The sequence below is a fragment of the Callospermophilus lateralis genome, chromosome Y (assembly GCF_048772815.1).
Source record: "Callospermophilus lateralis isolate mCalLat2 chromosome Y, mCalLat2.hap1, whole genome shotgun sequence".
NCBI classification, from domain to species: Eukaryota; Metazoa; Chordata; class Mammalia; order Rodentia; family Sciuridae; genus Callospermophilus; species Callospermophilus lateralis.
Window position 1 is genome coordinate 9053750 of NC_135326.1, and position 18508 is coordinate 9072257.

An 18508-nucleotide genomic window follows, 5' to 3' on the forward strand; every position below is an offset into this window, starting at 1 on the left:
CAGAAATGCCAGCAGGAGGAAAAGGGCCCTCATCTTCCTGCAAAAGAGAATTGAAGGACGCTGGTGGAGATGGGGTGGGCCAACAACTTCACTCTTGGGCTGGGGACACAGCAGCTCAGTTGGTAGGGTGCTGGCCTCTCGCATGCCCAAGGCCCTGGGTTCAACCCCCAGCACCTCCCAAAAAAGAAGAAGAAAGAACTTCATTGTCTTTCTCGTGTGTTTATTTGCAAAACACGCCGCTCCTTCCAAGCGGCCGGCCCAGACCTTTCCTTCCTGACCTGGACCCGAACTGGACATTGCGTTCAGAAAAACTATCCCCGAGGCCCGCAGACCTCGCCAACCCAACACCCACGGAGCCTCCGACCACCCGCCATCGTCTCTCTGTCGGACGAGTTCGGAGCTTGCTCACTGAGTCCGGGACAAATCTGCCATGGTCGCTCCTTTTCCAAAACGAACTGCAAATTCCGGTGTAGGCCACTTTTTTAGAAGAGGCGGACCCACGGACATCTTTCAGAGCTCCGAGTGCGTGGCTCGGCAGCTGTGCAGAGCGAACGTCTCTCCGTCCCCCGGAGTCTGTCAGCCCCGGACATGTCCCCTGGGCGTTGGATTCCTTGCAGGAATAAAGGACTGCCAGGGTTTCGGGAAGCACTAGGGGCCCAGGCGCACGTGCACCCCTTCTCTGGGGCCCACAGACAGGTGTCGCCAACCCCATGTTCAGGACGGATGGGGCTGCAAGGGGGGACCCAGCAGAGCCACGGCAAGGTGCGTGGGTGACGGGACAGACCTGCTGAGCAGGGCCATCTAGGATGGGATACCCTTTGGCCTCCTCAGTCCTCCACCCCCGTCAACACTCCAGTTCCCTTGGCCACTCAGGGGGCCTGACCTTGTCCAAGGTGCTAAAGCAGGTCCTTTGGTCCTGCAGAGGCCAGAGGCCATGGCTGCCTGTCAGACAGACCCTACGGCCACGGTCCATCCGGCTTTGCATTATTTAAGGGGATTCTTTTCCCCCCAACCACGTTTGCTCTGCCTTCCCGTGGAGTCTTCATGACCCTCCAGAGGGAGGCCGCCAGCAAATTCCCTTGGCAGGTCTCCCGTGAGTCAATGAAGATCGACTCGATTGTTTTCCTGAGACTCAGCAAAAAAAAAAGCACACACAATGCCAAGTGGACGGCGAGACAATGAGCTACCGTCCTGCAGGCTGTGGGAGGGGACAGGCAGGGTTGCTTCTCCTCTGCAGGATGGGCGTCTGGGGCTGGATGAGCCAGTGTAGGAGGGAGCAAGTTCTATTATACGCTGCAGGATGCTTAGACGGGTGAGGGTGCGGGGCCAGGATCATGGGTCCCCCAGGTGAGAATTATCATCCCGTGTGACACTGTTATGGTTTAGAGATGAAAAAGCTCATGTGTGAGACCATTCAGAGGTGAAATGATCAGATTATGGGAGCTGTAAACTAAAAAGTGGATTAATCCACTTGGATGGACTCACTGGGTGTAGACTAATAGTGGATTAATCCACTTGAATAGACTCACTGGGTGGTGACTGCAGCAGGTGGGGGGTGGCTGGAGGAGGGGGTCCCTGGGCTGTGCCTTGGGGGTCTCTGTCCTGTCCCTGGTGACAGAGCTCTCTCTGCTCCCTGGTGCCCTGTCCTGAGCTGCTCTCCTCCTCCAGGCCCTGCCGCCATCTTGTTCTGCTTCCCCTTGGGCCAGAGCCATGGAGTCGGCCACCAGGGACTGACCCTCTGAAACCAGGAGCCCCCAGATGAACTTCTCCTCCTCTACATTGTCCTTGCGAGGTCTTTTGGTCACATTAATGAAAAAGCCGACTGAAACATCCACCTTGAATGTAAAATCTTTTGCTGCCTGATCTGGGGGGGCTATGAGTACTGAGCTTGGAGTTGAAAGTCCCAACAGAATCGTGACCCCTTCCTCCCATGGAAGACACCATCATCCCACCCCTAGAGTCACCCTTGAGAGACCATTTTCCATTGCAATCCGTTATTTAACTTGTGCTGCCTCGGGTCAACCTACACTTCATCCTCATATCCGTGAGAAGGAAAAAAAAAAAGAATCCCAAGTAGAATCAGCCACATCCATACAAACAGAGCAAGCCTCTGTCTGAGCAGCCGGCTGGGTGTGATTTAACGCCAGCAACTCAGGAGGCTGAGGCAGGAGGCTCACCAAGATGGAGACCAGCCTCAGCCACTTAGTGAGACCCTGTCTCAAGATAGCAACATGAAAAGGACGTAGCTCAGTGTCAAAGTGCCCCTGGGTTAAGTCCCCAGTAACAAGACACCTCTCCTAACGTCCGCACCATGGCAAGCATGAGGTTATAACAGAGGACGTCATCCTGTACCTGAACCAGCTGTCCAAAGACTTCTCCATGACAGACCTCGGGTACCAGGGAATCCATTCTTTACCTGGTACATCCAGGGGGCCCCATCTCCCTCAGCTGGGCACCACAGGAACAGTCCAGCGTCTCGCTCCACCATGGCTCTGTCCGAACCCAAATCCAAGAATCCCTACTGCCACCCATGGGTAACGCGGAGCCAGGCTTTACAAATTCTCTCCTTCTTCTTAGGACCCTTTGGTCCCCTCTCCCTTTAAAGTATCTTCCACTTCCATAAAAAAATACAAACTCAATTTCCCTCGATTCCCTTCCTCGAAAGATAAGCAGGCAAGGAAATAAGTCATGCATGCAGTTTTGTGAGTTTTTTCATGACGACTTATTTTATGTTTTTGATTGGCACCTCCTGCTTGTGAATACTTATGAGATACAACACGCTCTTCTGATGCACGTATGTATTCGGTGATCGTCAACCCCAAGACCCTGAGCATATTCAATCCCCCGAACGTCGATCATTTCTTTCTTATGAGTAGATTCAAAACCCTCTCTTGTAATTATCTGGAGATACACAATGCATTATTGGAAGTCGTAGCCAGAGCGATTCAAGAAAAAGAGTCAAACGAAGGAATCCAACTCCCCCCGTTTACAGGTGGTGTGGTCTCATATACAGAAAACCCTCAAGACTTCTCCAGAAAACAGATTCGGGAAAGTTGTAGGATCCAAAGCCCGGTTGCACTCCTGTCTGCTAACAGTGGGCTGAGAAAGGAAGCAAGAATGGTTTTTGCACTAGTTGCAAAAATAAAAAGAAACACTCAGTTTGTTCTTCTTAGCTATTTGCTCTTTCCTCTCTCTCTTTAATTTGACAGCTTCTGTTTTTTCGGGAGTTAGTAAAATGAGCCCAGAATTGAAAGTTGGGTCTGGATTCACCTGGGGTCACTAGCTAGCGGGTTTACTCCCTTCTGCATCCCTCTCCTCCCCATCATCCTGAGATGCCATCTTGCCTACAGGGGACTCGGTTCAGATAACGGAAATAAAAGGTTGCCAGGATGATCAAGTGGTAGACAGAGGTCACTTGCTGGCTGACCTAATCTATTTTCTGCCACCCAAAGCAATTCACCAGCAGATCCACCAGATCCACTTCCATTCCATAAATGCATATGGCGACCATCCCGGGAAGAAGATGGGGGGGGGCAGTCCTAAGGTTCTGATCGTCCAATCAGGGATTTGCAGGTAGAGAACAGTTCTGAGAGCCCCCAGCTCAATTGCGGGTCATTCCTCCAGCACTGGATTTGTGCGCTGGTTTTGTATCCTGCCACTTGACTGAACTGTTAGTCCAATAGTCTTCTGGAGGGCTTCCTATATAAAGAAGCTCTCTCTTACAAACAAGAATGGGTTAACTTCCTGCTTTCCAATGGACATGCCCATGTTCTTCTTTTTCTTGTCGAATTGCTTTGGCTAGGACTTCTACTACTGCATGATGGATCTAAAAAGAACCAGAAGAGGGAATTTGGTGTTTGTGACCTTGCTTTTGGTGTTTCTCCTTGTTCTCCTGGGGGGGGGGGGGGAAATCTGGCTCCCTGCAGGCTGGGGCTGGTCTTTCCGATGGCAGGTGTAAATTCAATATGGCGCCCCTGGAGGAACAAGGGCCAAGATTTTTATGTACAGATTCTGGGCAAAGTCAGGATCAGGAAATAAAAGCCATTGGTCAGGAAGGTAGTCCTCAGTCTTGTGTAACACAAGGAGTGTATGAGCATGCACACACACACGTGCACACACACACGCATGCATGCACACACACGTGCACACACACGTGCATACTCACACAGAGGCAGCTGGCATTTTATATGAGGTAATGAAATGTGGGTTTAAGCTCTGGGGTCAATGCCCCAGAGTTCTTTGGAGAAGTCGGCAGGATAACTGAGGAGCTGAGCTGGTTGGGTGAGGTGAGTTTACCGGGAGGGAGATGCGCCGAAAGTCGTGAGCTATTTGAGCACAATACGGAAACAGAAATGGCGGGAAAAGTCACCCAAGGCTCCTGGCACAAGACATTTGAGCCTGTATTCAAAATAGACATGGGGGCGACATAAAATCCTAAGAATTCATTACATCACAAACACCCACTCCCATGAGCCGTGGCCTGAGAAACTGTCCTATCTGCAGAGATGTTCAATGCATGCTCCTGTGCTTGCTAGCCTTGGAGCCACAAGCCTAGGAAGCCGGGCACAGTGACGCCCACCTGTAATCCCAGTGGCTCGGGAGGTGGAGGCAGGAGGATCACAAGTTGGAGGCCACCCTCTACAACTCAGCAAGGCCCTACGCAACGTAATGAAAACCTGTTTCCAAATAAAATCTAAAAAACAAGGTGACACCGACCCTTGTTGGTATGATCCCACCAGGAGCTTGGTACCACGGGAGGCAGGCAGGAGAGGCACAGGTTCAATCAGAAGACTTAAGGTACAGCCAAATGCATGGGATAGACAGAGGGAGCCCCTGACCTTGCTCCTGAGCAGATTTTTTTTAACTGAAATTGAACCCCAAAAGGATAAAAGCCTATTAATGATGTTAATGTCTGTACTCATCTCTGAACCCCAGAACGGTCTTGCTCAGCTCCGTGGCACAGCAGAGCACTAACGAGACTTCCAAACCGTGCCTGGGGTGGCTATGATTAGGGCTAGGATGTGAGTTATCATCCAGCCCACGTGAAGAAGGTGTGGGAATTTAAGTTTGTTAAGAGCCACTTAGAATCTCGCGGCATATAAATCAGTACCACCTAAAGTCACCAGGTGACCTTTTCCTTTTTTAAATTGATTTTTCCTTACAAGCAAGCCTTAGAAAAAAGTGTTTATAAAGATGTTTCAAACGAACAGAGTCAGTTGATGCAAAAGTACATAAAAATTAAATGGAAGTATACCATTCCAACATAGGAAGAGCACATTCACAGAAAACCTGCATGATTTTTCCCTTTAAAAATCAAATTATTTTTTTCTGAACACCCTTAATTTGGCATCAGAGCCAAGGGAAAAAATTATTATTTTTTTTTTTTTGGAGAAATTAGCTATTCCTAAGACACGATTATTATGAAGAAGGGAGACAAAAGAACATTTTCATAACTAGAGATGCAATTATATTCAATTTGTTCATTAAGAGAAAAATGAACGTTGCGCTTATATAACGGGAAACTTCACCTTGGCGGGAAAATGTTCCCCATCGGCTTTCTCATCGGGGAACGAGGCTGATGGGGGGAGAATGTCCGCGAGAAGCCACACATTTTTGCAAAAGAAAATGCAAGACTCTCGTTCAGCCTGAGCCCTGTGAATGCATGGATTTTGGCTTGCAAGGTGTGATCAATAAAGAAAGGCAGCCTCCTGCAAAACGGGCCAAAACCCATCTGTAGCCGGCATCGCTACCGACTTCAATGCCTCATCAAATCACTTGTGATTTTTGTAAGGTAAGCGTTCGGGTGTCTCTGCTTCCGTAAACCCCTTCTAACAGGCTATTCAGCCCGAGCGGATACCTGGCTCTTTGTATTTTAAAATATGCTCAGTGACACGTAACTCGATTCTGCAAGAAGACGACTCTCCTGTGGACTGCACCTTGCTTTTCTGCCTCCTCTCGGTTGGTCCACCTCACACAGCCTCGGGACAAAGTGGAGGCTCAGAGACCCAAGGGTCCAGACCCAGTGCCTGCTGTTCAGGTAGCCGGCCACATTTGCACACGTCACTCCATCCTGGTTTCTGCCATCCAACCACAAAAGGGCCCCTTCCAAGTCTACAGCCCGGGGATGTTTGCGATTCTATCATCTGATGGCTTTTTTGGAGTCTAACTGGAACGGACTCCATTACTTTCTAACAAGGAAGGACGGGGGCGAACTCAGTGAGTATCAGCACACAGTGAGAAATCCAACAGACAGCGTGAAAAGCAGGGACAAAGGAGTATGTGACATCCCTTGTGTTCAGCTGCTGACATAAACGTGCTCCCTGATTTTCAGGGTGCAGCTCTGCCTGTCTCGTCGGGCTCTCGTTACCAGAGATGCACTTTGAGACTGCCTCTCTGGGAGACAGGTACCTTAACAGGGCTCTGGTGGATGGGTAGCCCAGAGGCGACTGAATCTGTCATGAGGGCAGATACCTTTCAGCCCAGTGCAGAAGTTGGGGGATTTCTCAAATCAATGGTTCCGTCGCCTCCTAATGACCCAGCCAAAATCAACCTCCGTAGCAAAAGCGGTGGTAGGAAGCAAAGGATTCAGACAGGCAGCATGACAATAATATCAAGGGCAACAATATCAGTAACACAGAGCCTTCAGAGAGTAGTGGACCGCCAGCCGAGAGCTACCCATTCTAGACACACCTCCAATGACCAATATGGCGGATGTGGTTACCACCCCCATGTTCCAGACGATGGAACTGAGGCTGAGAGGTGAAATCAGATGCTCAGGATTACAATGGCAAGTGACTGATGAAATGGAACTCCTAGCCCAGCTCTGCCTGACTCTGAACCAGCTCCCCGAAAAACGGAGGGTGCTATGCACCCCCCAAATTGGAAAAGATTGGGACACCCTCTGGCTGGAGGGAGTCTTCCACTGTACTGTGCATGTGGCTGGGTCGTGTGAATAATGAGCACCAAATATATGATTCATCATATTCATCATGAATAGTACTCACTGTAAAAATTTGTATCAACTGTGTAATTATAAAGGGGAATTGTAGAAAATGAGAAGCCAGATGCTTAGCTGCTATTAATATCAATCTTGGGGATTCCTGACCACTGTTACAGCATTCTTTATCTTGGCTATTTGCAAGATTAAAATTTACAAACATACAGACACGTTCAAGGAAGCTGCATAACAGGTTTGGTAACTCTACGTGGTATTTTGCTTTCTTTGCTCCTGTTTATAAAATATAACAGATGAAAACTTTTATTCATCACACAATTTATCACTGAATTCTAAGTAAGTGAAAACATGCACTTTTGGCACACTATGGATATAAATTATAAATGTGTGTGTGTGTTACCACATGTGTGTGCATATATATAGAACAGCATATGCCAATCTATACAACTTCCTTTGTTTATGTATAGATAGGCACAGATAGATAAATAGAGCATAGATCTAGACATAAGCATAGATTATACACATGTATACATATGGCATCTTATTTCAGTCAGCTTTATCATTGCTGTGACCAAAAGACCTGACAAGTATAATTCTTGAGGAAAAAAGTTTATTTGGGGGCTCCTGGTATCAGAGATTCAGTCCATGGTTGGCCGACTCCATGGCTCTGGCCAAAGACGAGGCGGAACAAAATGGCGGCAGGGCCTGGAGGAGGAGAGCAGCTCAGGACAGGGCACCAGGGAGCAGAGAGAGCTCTGCTCACCAGGGACAGGATAGAGACCCCAAAGGCACAGCCCAGTGACCACCTCCTCCAGCCACACCCCACTTGCCTACATGACCACCTAGTTAATCCATTCAAGTGGATTAATCCACTGATTAGGTTAAGGCTCTCATGACTTGATCATTCCATCTCTGAACATTCTTGTATGAGCTCACATTTGAGCTTTTTTTGGATGCTTCATATCTAAGCCATAACACACCTGAAACAATTATTTTAAAGGTCAATGTATATCAATGCTTCATAAAAGTTAGCATTCCAATGTTTTCACAAATATCACCAAACAATGAACTCCTGATGTCTTTAAATTTTCCTACTAAATAGTTGAATCTATAAGACAGAGTTCTGTGTTTATATTTCATGGCCTCCTTGGAAGGCAAAAGATGATTAGCAGTTCACCCACTCTGGGCAAAACAGTTCGTAATTATAGTATGCAAATATTTAGTCACAGCATCATACTCCCTAGAAGATATGCAATGTCATGAAGTCTTGATAAAGCATCCGATTGTTAAAACTATATTTGTGAAATGAGTGGGTGGCCTTTGAATGCAAGTAGTTATCCTAATGATGAACTGCACATTTCTTTTTCTCCCTTCTGCAAACCCAAGAGCAAAGTGCATTTTTTTCAATGGAATGTCACCCTCCAAAGAAGGAGGCACATTTGTAAATGTGAATAACAAACATTGGTTATGCCCATAAGCAATTCCACTGCCTTTAGTGTTCTTGTGCTTTGGGGGACTGAATCCTTTGCAAATATTTTCTTTTTTTCTGAAGTCTGTTCCAGTCTCTGAGCATGATGATGCCTCTCAAGCTCAGTGGACTGGGGCTGATTATAGTAAGTGACCACAGTGTGCACTCCTCCTCCAAACACAGATGTCATACATCTGAGGGAGCTCAATGCTGGCATCCAATGCTGCATCCTCTTGATGCAATTTTGGTCTTAACTACGTAAGCATCATAAATAGAGTGTGCCTTTGTCAAGGTGAAGATGTGGATGGTGACTGACACAAAGCCAGAGACAAAGAAAGGATTCCCTCTCATGCTCACTCCAATAACCCCACCCTATCTCCAAATGTAAATGCTTCTCCCTTCCCCACTCCTCCTCACTTACCAAGTGTTTTCCTTTATCTATTTTTCAGTGAATTTTATGGAGAGGAGTGTCTTCCACAAAGTGGTCCTCAACATCCAGGAGCATGAACATCTTAACATGTTCCCCTCAGAGATGGGAAGAGCCCACTGCATTTGGAATGCTGTTGGCCTTGGAGAAGAGTGGACAGACGGGTCATTGGGATAGGATATGGAGGAAAGGCTGAGAAGGGGAGGTTGATGACCTCCTTATTTGGTAAGAGCCAACTACAGAAGGATTTTGTGAGAAAGACACATGTAAGGACGTACTGAAACTTTGACATTGACCACCAGGTGAGCTTGCAACTGCTCCCTTCTCTTTGCCTTTTCCTATGACAGACTCAAGTTTAAAGACAAAAGAAATTCCCTATGAAGGTCACATCCCCATAGGACCTAAGGGATACTCAGGTTTGAAGTCATTGGTTAGGGGATGGAATCCGGAGGGGAGGCGTACAGAGAAGATAAGGATCTTGAAGACTGCCTTAAGAGCGATAACGAGCTAAGGGCCACGGGGCCACCACTGTCTTCAGGGTCAATTCTCCTTCCTAGGTCACCATCTCCTCCTCCCTTGTAGCCTCTTCCCTAGCCTCTACAACTATCCATTCTCCTTTTATTTCTTCTGTCCTCTTAGTTTCTTTTCTGTTGAGCAAAGAGATGTGTCTTTCCTTGCATATCCACAATGGCTTCCAACATTACACCTGGCCTTAGGAAACAATAGCAAGATGCATTCAGGAAACAAGTTCTGGAGCAACTTTCATCTACTATGCTAGAGGCATCAGAGGATCAGAGCTAGAAATAATAACACAATGTTACTCCACCTACGGGGACCGTTTCGGCAAATAGGCATTGCTTGGGGACCTCACGGGGAGGAACAGAGCTTGGGTCCAGACAGAATTGGAATAGTGGAGTCTTCCAGGATGCACTGGCCAAAACACCACAGAAGACCTTCATCTCGACTGTTTTGGTTAAAATATGGTTTGTCCCCTCCAAAAGCACTCCCCATCACCAACCATCAGGGAAAGGCAAATCAAAAGCATAGCAAGAGATTACATCACACCTGTCAAAATGGCTCTTCTCCCACAGAGAGAAAGAAAGAAATCACAAAGAAAGAGTTTTGGAGTATTGCTGCTGGGGACGTACAAATGCCCAGCCCCTTTGAAACCAGAGGGGCGGTCCCTTAATAAATTAAAAACAGAACTGCCATATGGTGAAATGAACTACCATTCCCACGGTTCAGTTCAAAAGCCTGGAACTCAGGTCTGCAGGGATCCCTGCCCGCCAGGGTATTCATGTGTGGCTGGCACGGGAAGTGAAAAAATCAGCCAAGGAATCCAGAGTGAGCAAAGAAAAGCTGGAGAGACAGACAGACGCCCTACAGCAGGTGACACCCACTGACAAATGCCACACACATTCAGTGCGCTGCAGTCACCCGCGGGATTCTAGGCTTCAACTCATTAATTCAAATCTAGGTGTAGTGAAAACAGACAGCGAGTGCTCGTAGCTCTGTAGGCTGGGTCCTCCGTGGTGGAAGGGCAGGGGGCTCCCTGGGTCTCTTTTATGAGGATCCTCGTCCCATTCAGGGGGCTGCACCTCGTGAGCTCAGCTCCGTGCAAGGCAACACCTCCTAACACCATCAATCAGGTTTCCCAACAGAAAACATTTAGGGATCAGATCCATTCAGTTTACAGGAATTGGAGGGGGGAGTCAGAGAGTCAGAAGTACAGCATCACGGCAGCCCCGATGCAAAGGAAAGCGACAAGTGCCCACTAAGCCACAGAATAGCGATGCCCTTTGTCCCGTTGACACATTCCAGGGGCACACAGTGAGGTTACCATATCACTCGACGGAGACCACACAAGGCATAAGAGACTAGAGACCCCTTAGCCGGACATTGGCCTGCCTGGAGATTCCCGAGTTGTCATTTCTATGGATGGTTTCTGTGCATCGGGGTCCCAACTGGGCACAGGCAGGACACATGCTGAACTCTCCAGGACCTGGGCGGGGAAGGGGGGGGAGCTCCTGCGCTGGACGGCATGCTCCCTCCTTTGGGTCTCAAAATGCTTTGCAATGAAACGCTGTCCAATCAACACCCCTTTGGAGTATTTATTTATCCAAGTACAACTTGTAGGTACGATTGAGGGAGATTTCTCTTAGCATCACGTCCTATAGATTCATCAATATTGTCACAAATGGCAGCCTTTTTGAAGGCTGAATACTATTCTATTATAGGTCACAATTTTTCATCCATTCATCCATTTTTTTTTCCAACCGGCACTTAAGTTGTTTCTTCCTGCATCTTGGCTTTTATGAATAATACTGCATTGAACATGGGGGCACCTCATGGAGAGGTGACGATTTCATTTCCTTTGGGTATGTACCCAGGGGAGAGGTGGCGGGCCCCTCGGGTAGCTTCTTTCTAGATTCTTTAGCGTCCTCCGTATTGTATCCATTAACAGGAAGATATTTTTTAAGACAAGAAAGGTAACTCAGAAAGGAGTGAGTTGCACGTTTTCCTGTAGTGCCTCTTGACGGGGTTAGTGATTGGCATGCCAAGGGTAGATTAATCAGGATGCTGTGCCTCAAAGAGCTGTGCTGGATTCAGAAGATGTTTGACAGGTGCCATCACCTGGAATTAGCCACTTTTCACTGGGGGCAGGAAACAGCAGTAGAGGTGTCTTTAAATTCGAGTTTCGTTTTTTTTTTTTTTTTTTTTTCACTTTTTGCAAATTCAAATGTGTGTCTGCAGAAGAGAGGATTCAGAGACGGAGCCTCGTAGAAAGCAATGAACAGGATCTTATAAGAGCTGCCCAGCTGTGCCCATCCTTATCCTCCCAGGTGGGGGACATAGCAAGAAGAGTCACAGAATCATTCCTTTGCAACCAGACGATTCCATGCGTCCGTAAGCAACATGGTCATCTAAGATGCACAGGAGCCGAAATGAAACAGAAAGGGGTTCAGGCAGCCCCAAAGAAAGAACCATCCTCCTCCTCCTCCTCCTTTGCCAACGGCTTGGCGTAAAGCCCCTTGCTCTGCCCCGCGGACGGGGAGTGAGAGCTCCTCACGGAGCGCTCTCGACAGGAAGATGATCATAAACCCACAGTTTGGGGACATGATTTAATTATGGGTCATTGAGATGTTTGGAAACAGCCACAAAAGCGCTTTGCATCTTCCCGATTAGCCCCTTTTAGAACCCCTCCTGAGCCTGCCCTGGCCAAGTGTCGCAGAAAATCATCATGATCGATGGAAACCACCCAGCGACGGCGGATTTAAGAAACGGGTACCACCCAACACGAGTCGGGAGAAGGCGTGAGGGCAGAGCAAGGGGCTTTACGCCAAGCCGTCGGCAAAGGAGGAGGAGGAGGATAGTTCTTTCTTTGGGGTTGTCTGAACCCCTTTCTGTTTCATTTCGGCTCCTGTGCGTCTTAGATGACCAAGAGAAGACAGAAGAACTGACTAGGAGAAGGACTGGCCTGGCCCAGGTGGGTTTCCATTCAAAGATGGCAGGTCTATCGTAGAGAATGGGTGTCCATGAGGGTCTACTGGGGTCACCTCGTGCAGGGAGGCAGTGCAGGGCTGGCCGAATGGAAGAGGGTCAGAAAGGAAGAGGCAACGTGCCTCGGTTGTTGGTTTGCTCTGGGTGCCACCCTGCAATGACTCAAAAAAGAGTGTGATTTGTCAAAGGAATGGTGGAAATTCTGAGGTGGGAATATAGATGGATGGATAGATGGATGGATGGATGGGTGGGTGGATGGGTGGGTGGATGGGTGGATGGATGGGTGGATGGGTGGATGGATGGATGGGTGGATGGATGGATGGATGAGTGGATGGATAGATGGACGGATGGATGGGTGGATGGATGGGTGGATGGATGGATGAGTGGATGGATAGATGGACGGATGGATGGGTGGATGGATGGATGGGTGGATGGGTGGGTGGATGGGTGGATGGATGGGTGGATGGGTGGATGGATGGATGGGTGGATGGATGGATGGATGAGTGGATGGATAGATGGACGGATGGATGGGTGGATGGATGGGTGGATGGATGGGTGGGTGGATGGATGGGTGGATGGATGGGTGGGTGGATGGATGGATGGGTGGATGGGTGGGTGGATGGATGGGTGGGTGGATGGGTGGGTGGATGGATGGATGGATGGGTGGGTGGATGGATGGGTGGATGGATGGGTGGGTGGATGGATGGATGGGTGGATGGGTGGATGGATGGATGGGTGGGTGGGTGGATGGATGGATGGATGGGTGGATGGGTGGATGGATGGGAGGATGGATGGGTGGATGGATGGGTGGATGGGTGGGTGGATGGATGGATGGATGGGTGGGTGGGTGGATGGATGGATGGGTGGATGGGTGGATGGGTGGATGGGTGGGTGGGTGGATGGATGGATGGATGGGTGGGTGGGTGGATGGATGGATGGGTGGATGGGTGGATGGATGGATGGATGGGAGGATGGATGGGTGGGTGGGTGGATGGGTGGATGGATGGATGGATGGATGGGTGGATGGATGGGTGGGTGGATGGGTGGATGGATGGGTGGATGGATGGGTGGGTGGATGGATGGGTGAATGGATGGGTGGGTGGATGGATGGATGGGTGGATGGGTGGATGGATGGATGGGTGGGTGGGTGGATGGATGGATGGATGGGTGGATGGGTGGATGGATGGGAGGATGGATGGGTGGATGGATGGGTGGATGGGTGGGTGGATGGATGGATGGATGGGTGGGTGGGTGGATGGATGGATGGGTGGATGGGTGGATGGGTGGATGGGTGGGTGGGTGGATGGATGGATGGATGGGTGGGTGGGTGGATGGATGGATGGGTGGATGGGTGGATGGATGGATGGATGGGAGGATGGATGGGTGGGTGGGTGGATGGGTGGATGGATGGATGGATGGATGGGTGGATGGATGGGTGGATGGATGGGTGGGTGGGTGGATGGATGGATGGGTGGATGGGTGGATGGGTGGATGGGTGGATGGATGGATGGGTGGATGGATGGATGGATGGGTGGGTGGGTGGATGGATGGATGGGTGGGTGGATGGGTGGGTGGATGGGTGGGTGGGTGGATGGATGGATGGGTGGGTGGATGGATGGGTGGATGGGTGGATGGGTGGATGGGTGGATGGATGGATGGGTGGATGGGTGGATGGGTGGATGGATGGATGGATGGGTGGGTGGGTGGATGGATGGATGGGTGGGTGGATGGGTGGGTGGATGGGTTGGTGGGTGGATGGATGGATGGGTGGGTGGATGGATGGGTGGATGGATGGGTGGATGGGTGGGTGGATGGATGGGTGGATGGGTGGATGGGTGGATGGGTGGGTGGATGGATGGGTGGATGGATGGATGGGTGGATGGGTGGGTGGATGGATGGGTGGATGGGTGGATGGGTGGGTGGGTGGATGGATGGATGGGTGGGTGGATGGATGGGTGGATGGATGGGTGGATGGATGGATGGGTGGATGGATGGGTGGATGGATGGGTGGATGGGTGGATGGATGGATGGGTGGATGGATGGGTGGATGGGTGGATGGGTGGGTGGATGGATGGATGGGTGGATGGGTGGATGGGTGGGTGGGTGGATGGGTGGGTGGATGGGTGGGTGGGTGGATGGGTGGATAGATGGATGGGTGGATGGATGGGTGGATGGGTGGATGGATGGATGGGTGGATGGATGGGTGGATGGATGGATGGATGGATGGATAGATGGGTGGATGGGTGGATGGGTGGGTGGATGGATGGATGCGTGGATGGGTGGATGGATGGGTGGATAGATGGATGGGTGGATGGGTGGATGGATGGGATGGGTGGATGAGGGATCCATTTAAAACAGCAAACTCTTAGGGCAGGAATGCAGGCGGAACATTCCATGCCTGACCCCCCTATGAAGTCACATAATTGAAATGCAGATAGCGATACTAAAAACATTGTATAAAATTAACCGGGCACATGGCCCACGCCTGTAATCCCAGCCATTCTAGAGGCTGAGGCAGGAGGATCGCGAGTTCAAAGCCAGCCTCAGCCAAAGGGAGGCCCTAAGCAACTCAGGGAGACCCTGTCTCTAAATAAAATGCAAAATAGGGCTGGGGACGGGGCTCAGGGGTCAAGTGTCCCTGAGTTCAATCCTCAGTACCCGCCACCCCCAAAATGCATAAAACATGTACGAATATGAAAACAAATGCTTTTCTCTCTAAAGCTAGAGAATTCCTGGGCTAGAGATACTTGGTTTATAAATGCATCTGCACATTGGACATACATATATATTTTTAAAATTTTTGAACTCATATTTTCAAATGTCAAAAACATACGGTGCACAGAAAAGAACTACGAATTACTATAAGACGCAAAATTTCTAATTTCTTTAGGGATCAAAAATCAAGTTAAAAAGCACAGGGAAATGGTATTTTTAACTCAACTTGGCAAACGATGAGACAGAGACCTTTGCTCAATGGTAGTAAAAATGCAAATTTAGGCAGAGTTCTCATGAACATTTTAGACAGTGGGTATCACGTCCCTCAATATTTTCACATTCTTTTTCTCAGTGTTTCTGTATGGAGATTTATTCTATATATAGAGAGGCACACGATGAAGCTTTATGCCTTTTATCAGTATATTCTTACCTATGTTAGAAAATTTATTTCTCCAAGACTTGGGGGATGCTTAAATAAATTACACAACAGAACACTAGGTAGCCTCTAAAGTTCTCGATTTCAGAAGGATATTTTATCCTGCAGAAAAACTTCACGGTATACATTTAGAGTGCAAGAGTTAGAACCCATCATTATATAAAGGTGAATAATCACAAATTTTTGAAATGTCATATGGAGCCGAGACTGATGGTGCACGCCTGTGAATCTAGCGGCTTGGGAGGCTGAGGCAGGAGGATCGCCAGTTCAAAGCCAGCCTCTACAAAAGCGAGGCCCTAAGCAGCTCAGGGAGACCCTGACTCTAAATAAAATACAAAACAGGGCTGGGGACGGGGCTCAGGGGTCGAGTGCCCCTGAGTTAAATCCCCAGCACCAAAAAAAAAAAAAAAAATTATGTGCATATGTGTTCCAGGTGTGTGTACATATGCATCTAAAGCAAGATGACATTCTTTATTTGTGATTCATTTGGGGACAGCTGGACTTCTGACGGTTATTTCGAGATTTTTGTTTTTTTTTTTTTACACATTCGTGCACTCACCAGATTTTCTACTTATTTAAAATGAGGGGGGAAAGACTGCAAAGTAGAATTCAGTCACATTGTCTTCCTGCTGATGAGATGGCGCTCCAATTCAACTTCCCAAGCTCCTCACACTTGATTAATTTGTGCTAATGGGAAGGAAAAGAAAAGGAGCCCGGGTTTCAAGTTGCCTTGAAGAGACCCCGACGCAGACAACTTCAATCTGATGAGCTCTCTCGTGACGGCAGCTGGCCCTTGTGAGATAATTACGAAAAGAAGAAAAAAAGAATACGGGTCCCTTTTAGAGAGATTTGCTGCGCCCTTATTCTTTTTGCAGACACCCGGCAACACGCCGAACAACTACCTGTTGCAGAGAACGGAGTGAACACAGAGGTTTTCTGTGGTGGGAAAAGGCCCTGAGTATAGCAGGACGGCAGCCAACACACCACAGGTCTCAACTCCGGCATCTGGCCTATTTGGGGGACCCTTCACCAATAACTAACCAACTGGGTCCCTTTAACCGCAACCAGAAGAACGTGGCCCTAAGCATCCAGTTGAAACAAGGAGGTGCATGCCAGGTCCAGGGAGGGCGTCTCTCTTTCTTTCTTTCTTTTGGTCCCGGGGATTGAACTCAGGAGCCCTCGACCCCTGAGCCCCGTCCCCAGCCCTATTTCCTATTTTATTTAGAGACAGGGTCTCCCTGAGTTGCTTAGGGCCTCTCTTTGGCGGAGGCTGGCTTTGACCTCGCGATCCTCCTGCCTCAGCCTCCCAAGCCGCTGGGATCATAGGCGTGCGCCCCCACCTGCAGCTCAGTGATGGATTCTAATCAAGAGCACTGGCAGCTGCAGAGGAGGGGTTTAACCCGGGAGACAGTGGGCAGGACCGTGGCGGTCATTTCCAACAGGGACCCTGCCAAGTCCTTACCCCGAGGAGGTGCAGGATCTCCATTACGTCACAGAAATTCCTGTGTCCCTGAAACTCAGGGACATGGCGGGGGCAGGAAGCCCCCCAGGACTGTGCTCAGAGAGCCCCGGCAGCCCTCGCACTCAGAACAGCCTCCTGCAAAAGTCCAGAAGGTACCTGCAACTCCCTGCTGGATCGGCAGGCGTTTCAGGAGGGGGACGGTAAAGGACCGTCCTTCCCCGGCCCAGACAGGAAGCCGAGAGGGGCCCAGGCAGATCCTTGGCCATCAGCAACCAGCCTGCCGGCTCTGCTCTGTGGGCAGTGAGGATTCCCAGGGTGACCACTCTGTCACCAGAGCCAAACCAAGGGGCCCAGGTGCCTGAGAGGCAGCACTAAGAGCCTAGGATGCAGCACTGGGGTGGGCTTCTAGGTAGAGACCATTCTCCAAGGGGTCCTTGTTGGCTCAGGTGACTCAGTCACAATAGGGTCCCTCCGTGCCGTCTCAGCATGGACACCATGGGGCAGGGCGGGGGGTAGAAACAATCTGTTTAGGTACCTTGTCCCTACTGCCTACCTACTACATCTATCTACTACTACCACCTAGACGTCCATCTGGAATCTATCTACTTACCCACCTACCAACAACTACATCTATCTAGCCACCTACATGTCCATCTATAATCTATCATGTACCTGTCCACCATCCTACCATCTACTACGTCTATCTACCACCTAGACGTCCATCTGGAATCTATCTACTTACCTACCTACCATCTACTACGTCTATCTAGCCACCTACACGTCCATCTATAATCTGTCACGTACCTATCTGCCATCCTACCATCTACTACGTCTATCTAGCCACCTACACGTCCCTATATAATCTGTCATCTACCTACCTCCCCACCATTTACTACATCTATCTACCACCTAGACATCCATCTGGAATCTATCTACTTACCTACCTACCAACTACTACATCTATCTTAGCCACCTACATGTCCATCTATAATCTATCATGTACCTGTCCACCATCCTACCATCTACTACGTCTATCTACCACCTAGACGTCCATCTGGAATCTATCTATTTACCCACCTACCATCTACTACGTCTATCCAGCCACCTAGACGTCCATCTAGAATCTATCTATTTACCCACCTACCAACAACTACTACATCTATCTAGCCACCTAGACGTCCATCTATAATCTGTCACGTACCTATCTGCCATCCTACCATCTACTACGTCTATCCAGCCACCTAGACGTCCATCTATAATCTGTCATCTACCTACTTCCCCACCATTTACTACATCTATCTACCACCTAGACATCCATCTGGAATCTATCTACTTACCCACCTACCAACAACTACTACATCTATCTAGCCACCTAGACGTCCATCTGGAATCTATCTATTTACCCACCTACCAACAACTACTACGTCTATCTAGCCACCTACACGTCCATCTATAATCTGTCACGTACCTATCTGCCATCCTACCATCTACTACATCTATCTACCACCTACACGTCCATCTGGAATCTATCATCTACCTCCCCA

At 49.1% G+C, this 18508-nt stretch overlaps 1 protein-coding gene across 2 annotated transcripts in view; it reads right to left on the minus strand.

The window, feature by feature from the left end:
• The window catches only part of Sts (steroid sulfatase), a 94233-nt gene that overhangs the window by 49966 nt on the left and 25759 nt on the right, over window positions 1-18508 (minus strand). For both annotated transcript variants that reach the window (XM_077107834.1, XM_077107833.1), the window contains exon 3: window positions 1-37. This exon is cut by the window's left edge and continues 104 nt beyond it. In XM_077107834.1, the coding sequence (XP_076963949.1) occupies window positions 1-33 (33 nt within the window). In that variant the 5' untranslated portion in view covers window positions 34-37. The remainder of the gene's footprint in view (window positions 38-18508) is intronic.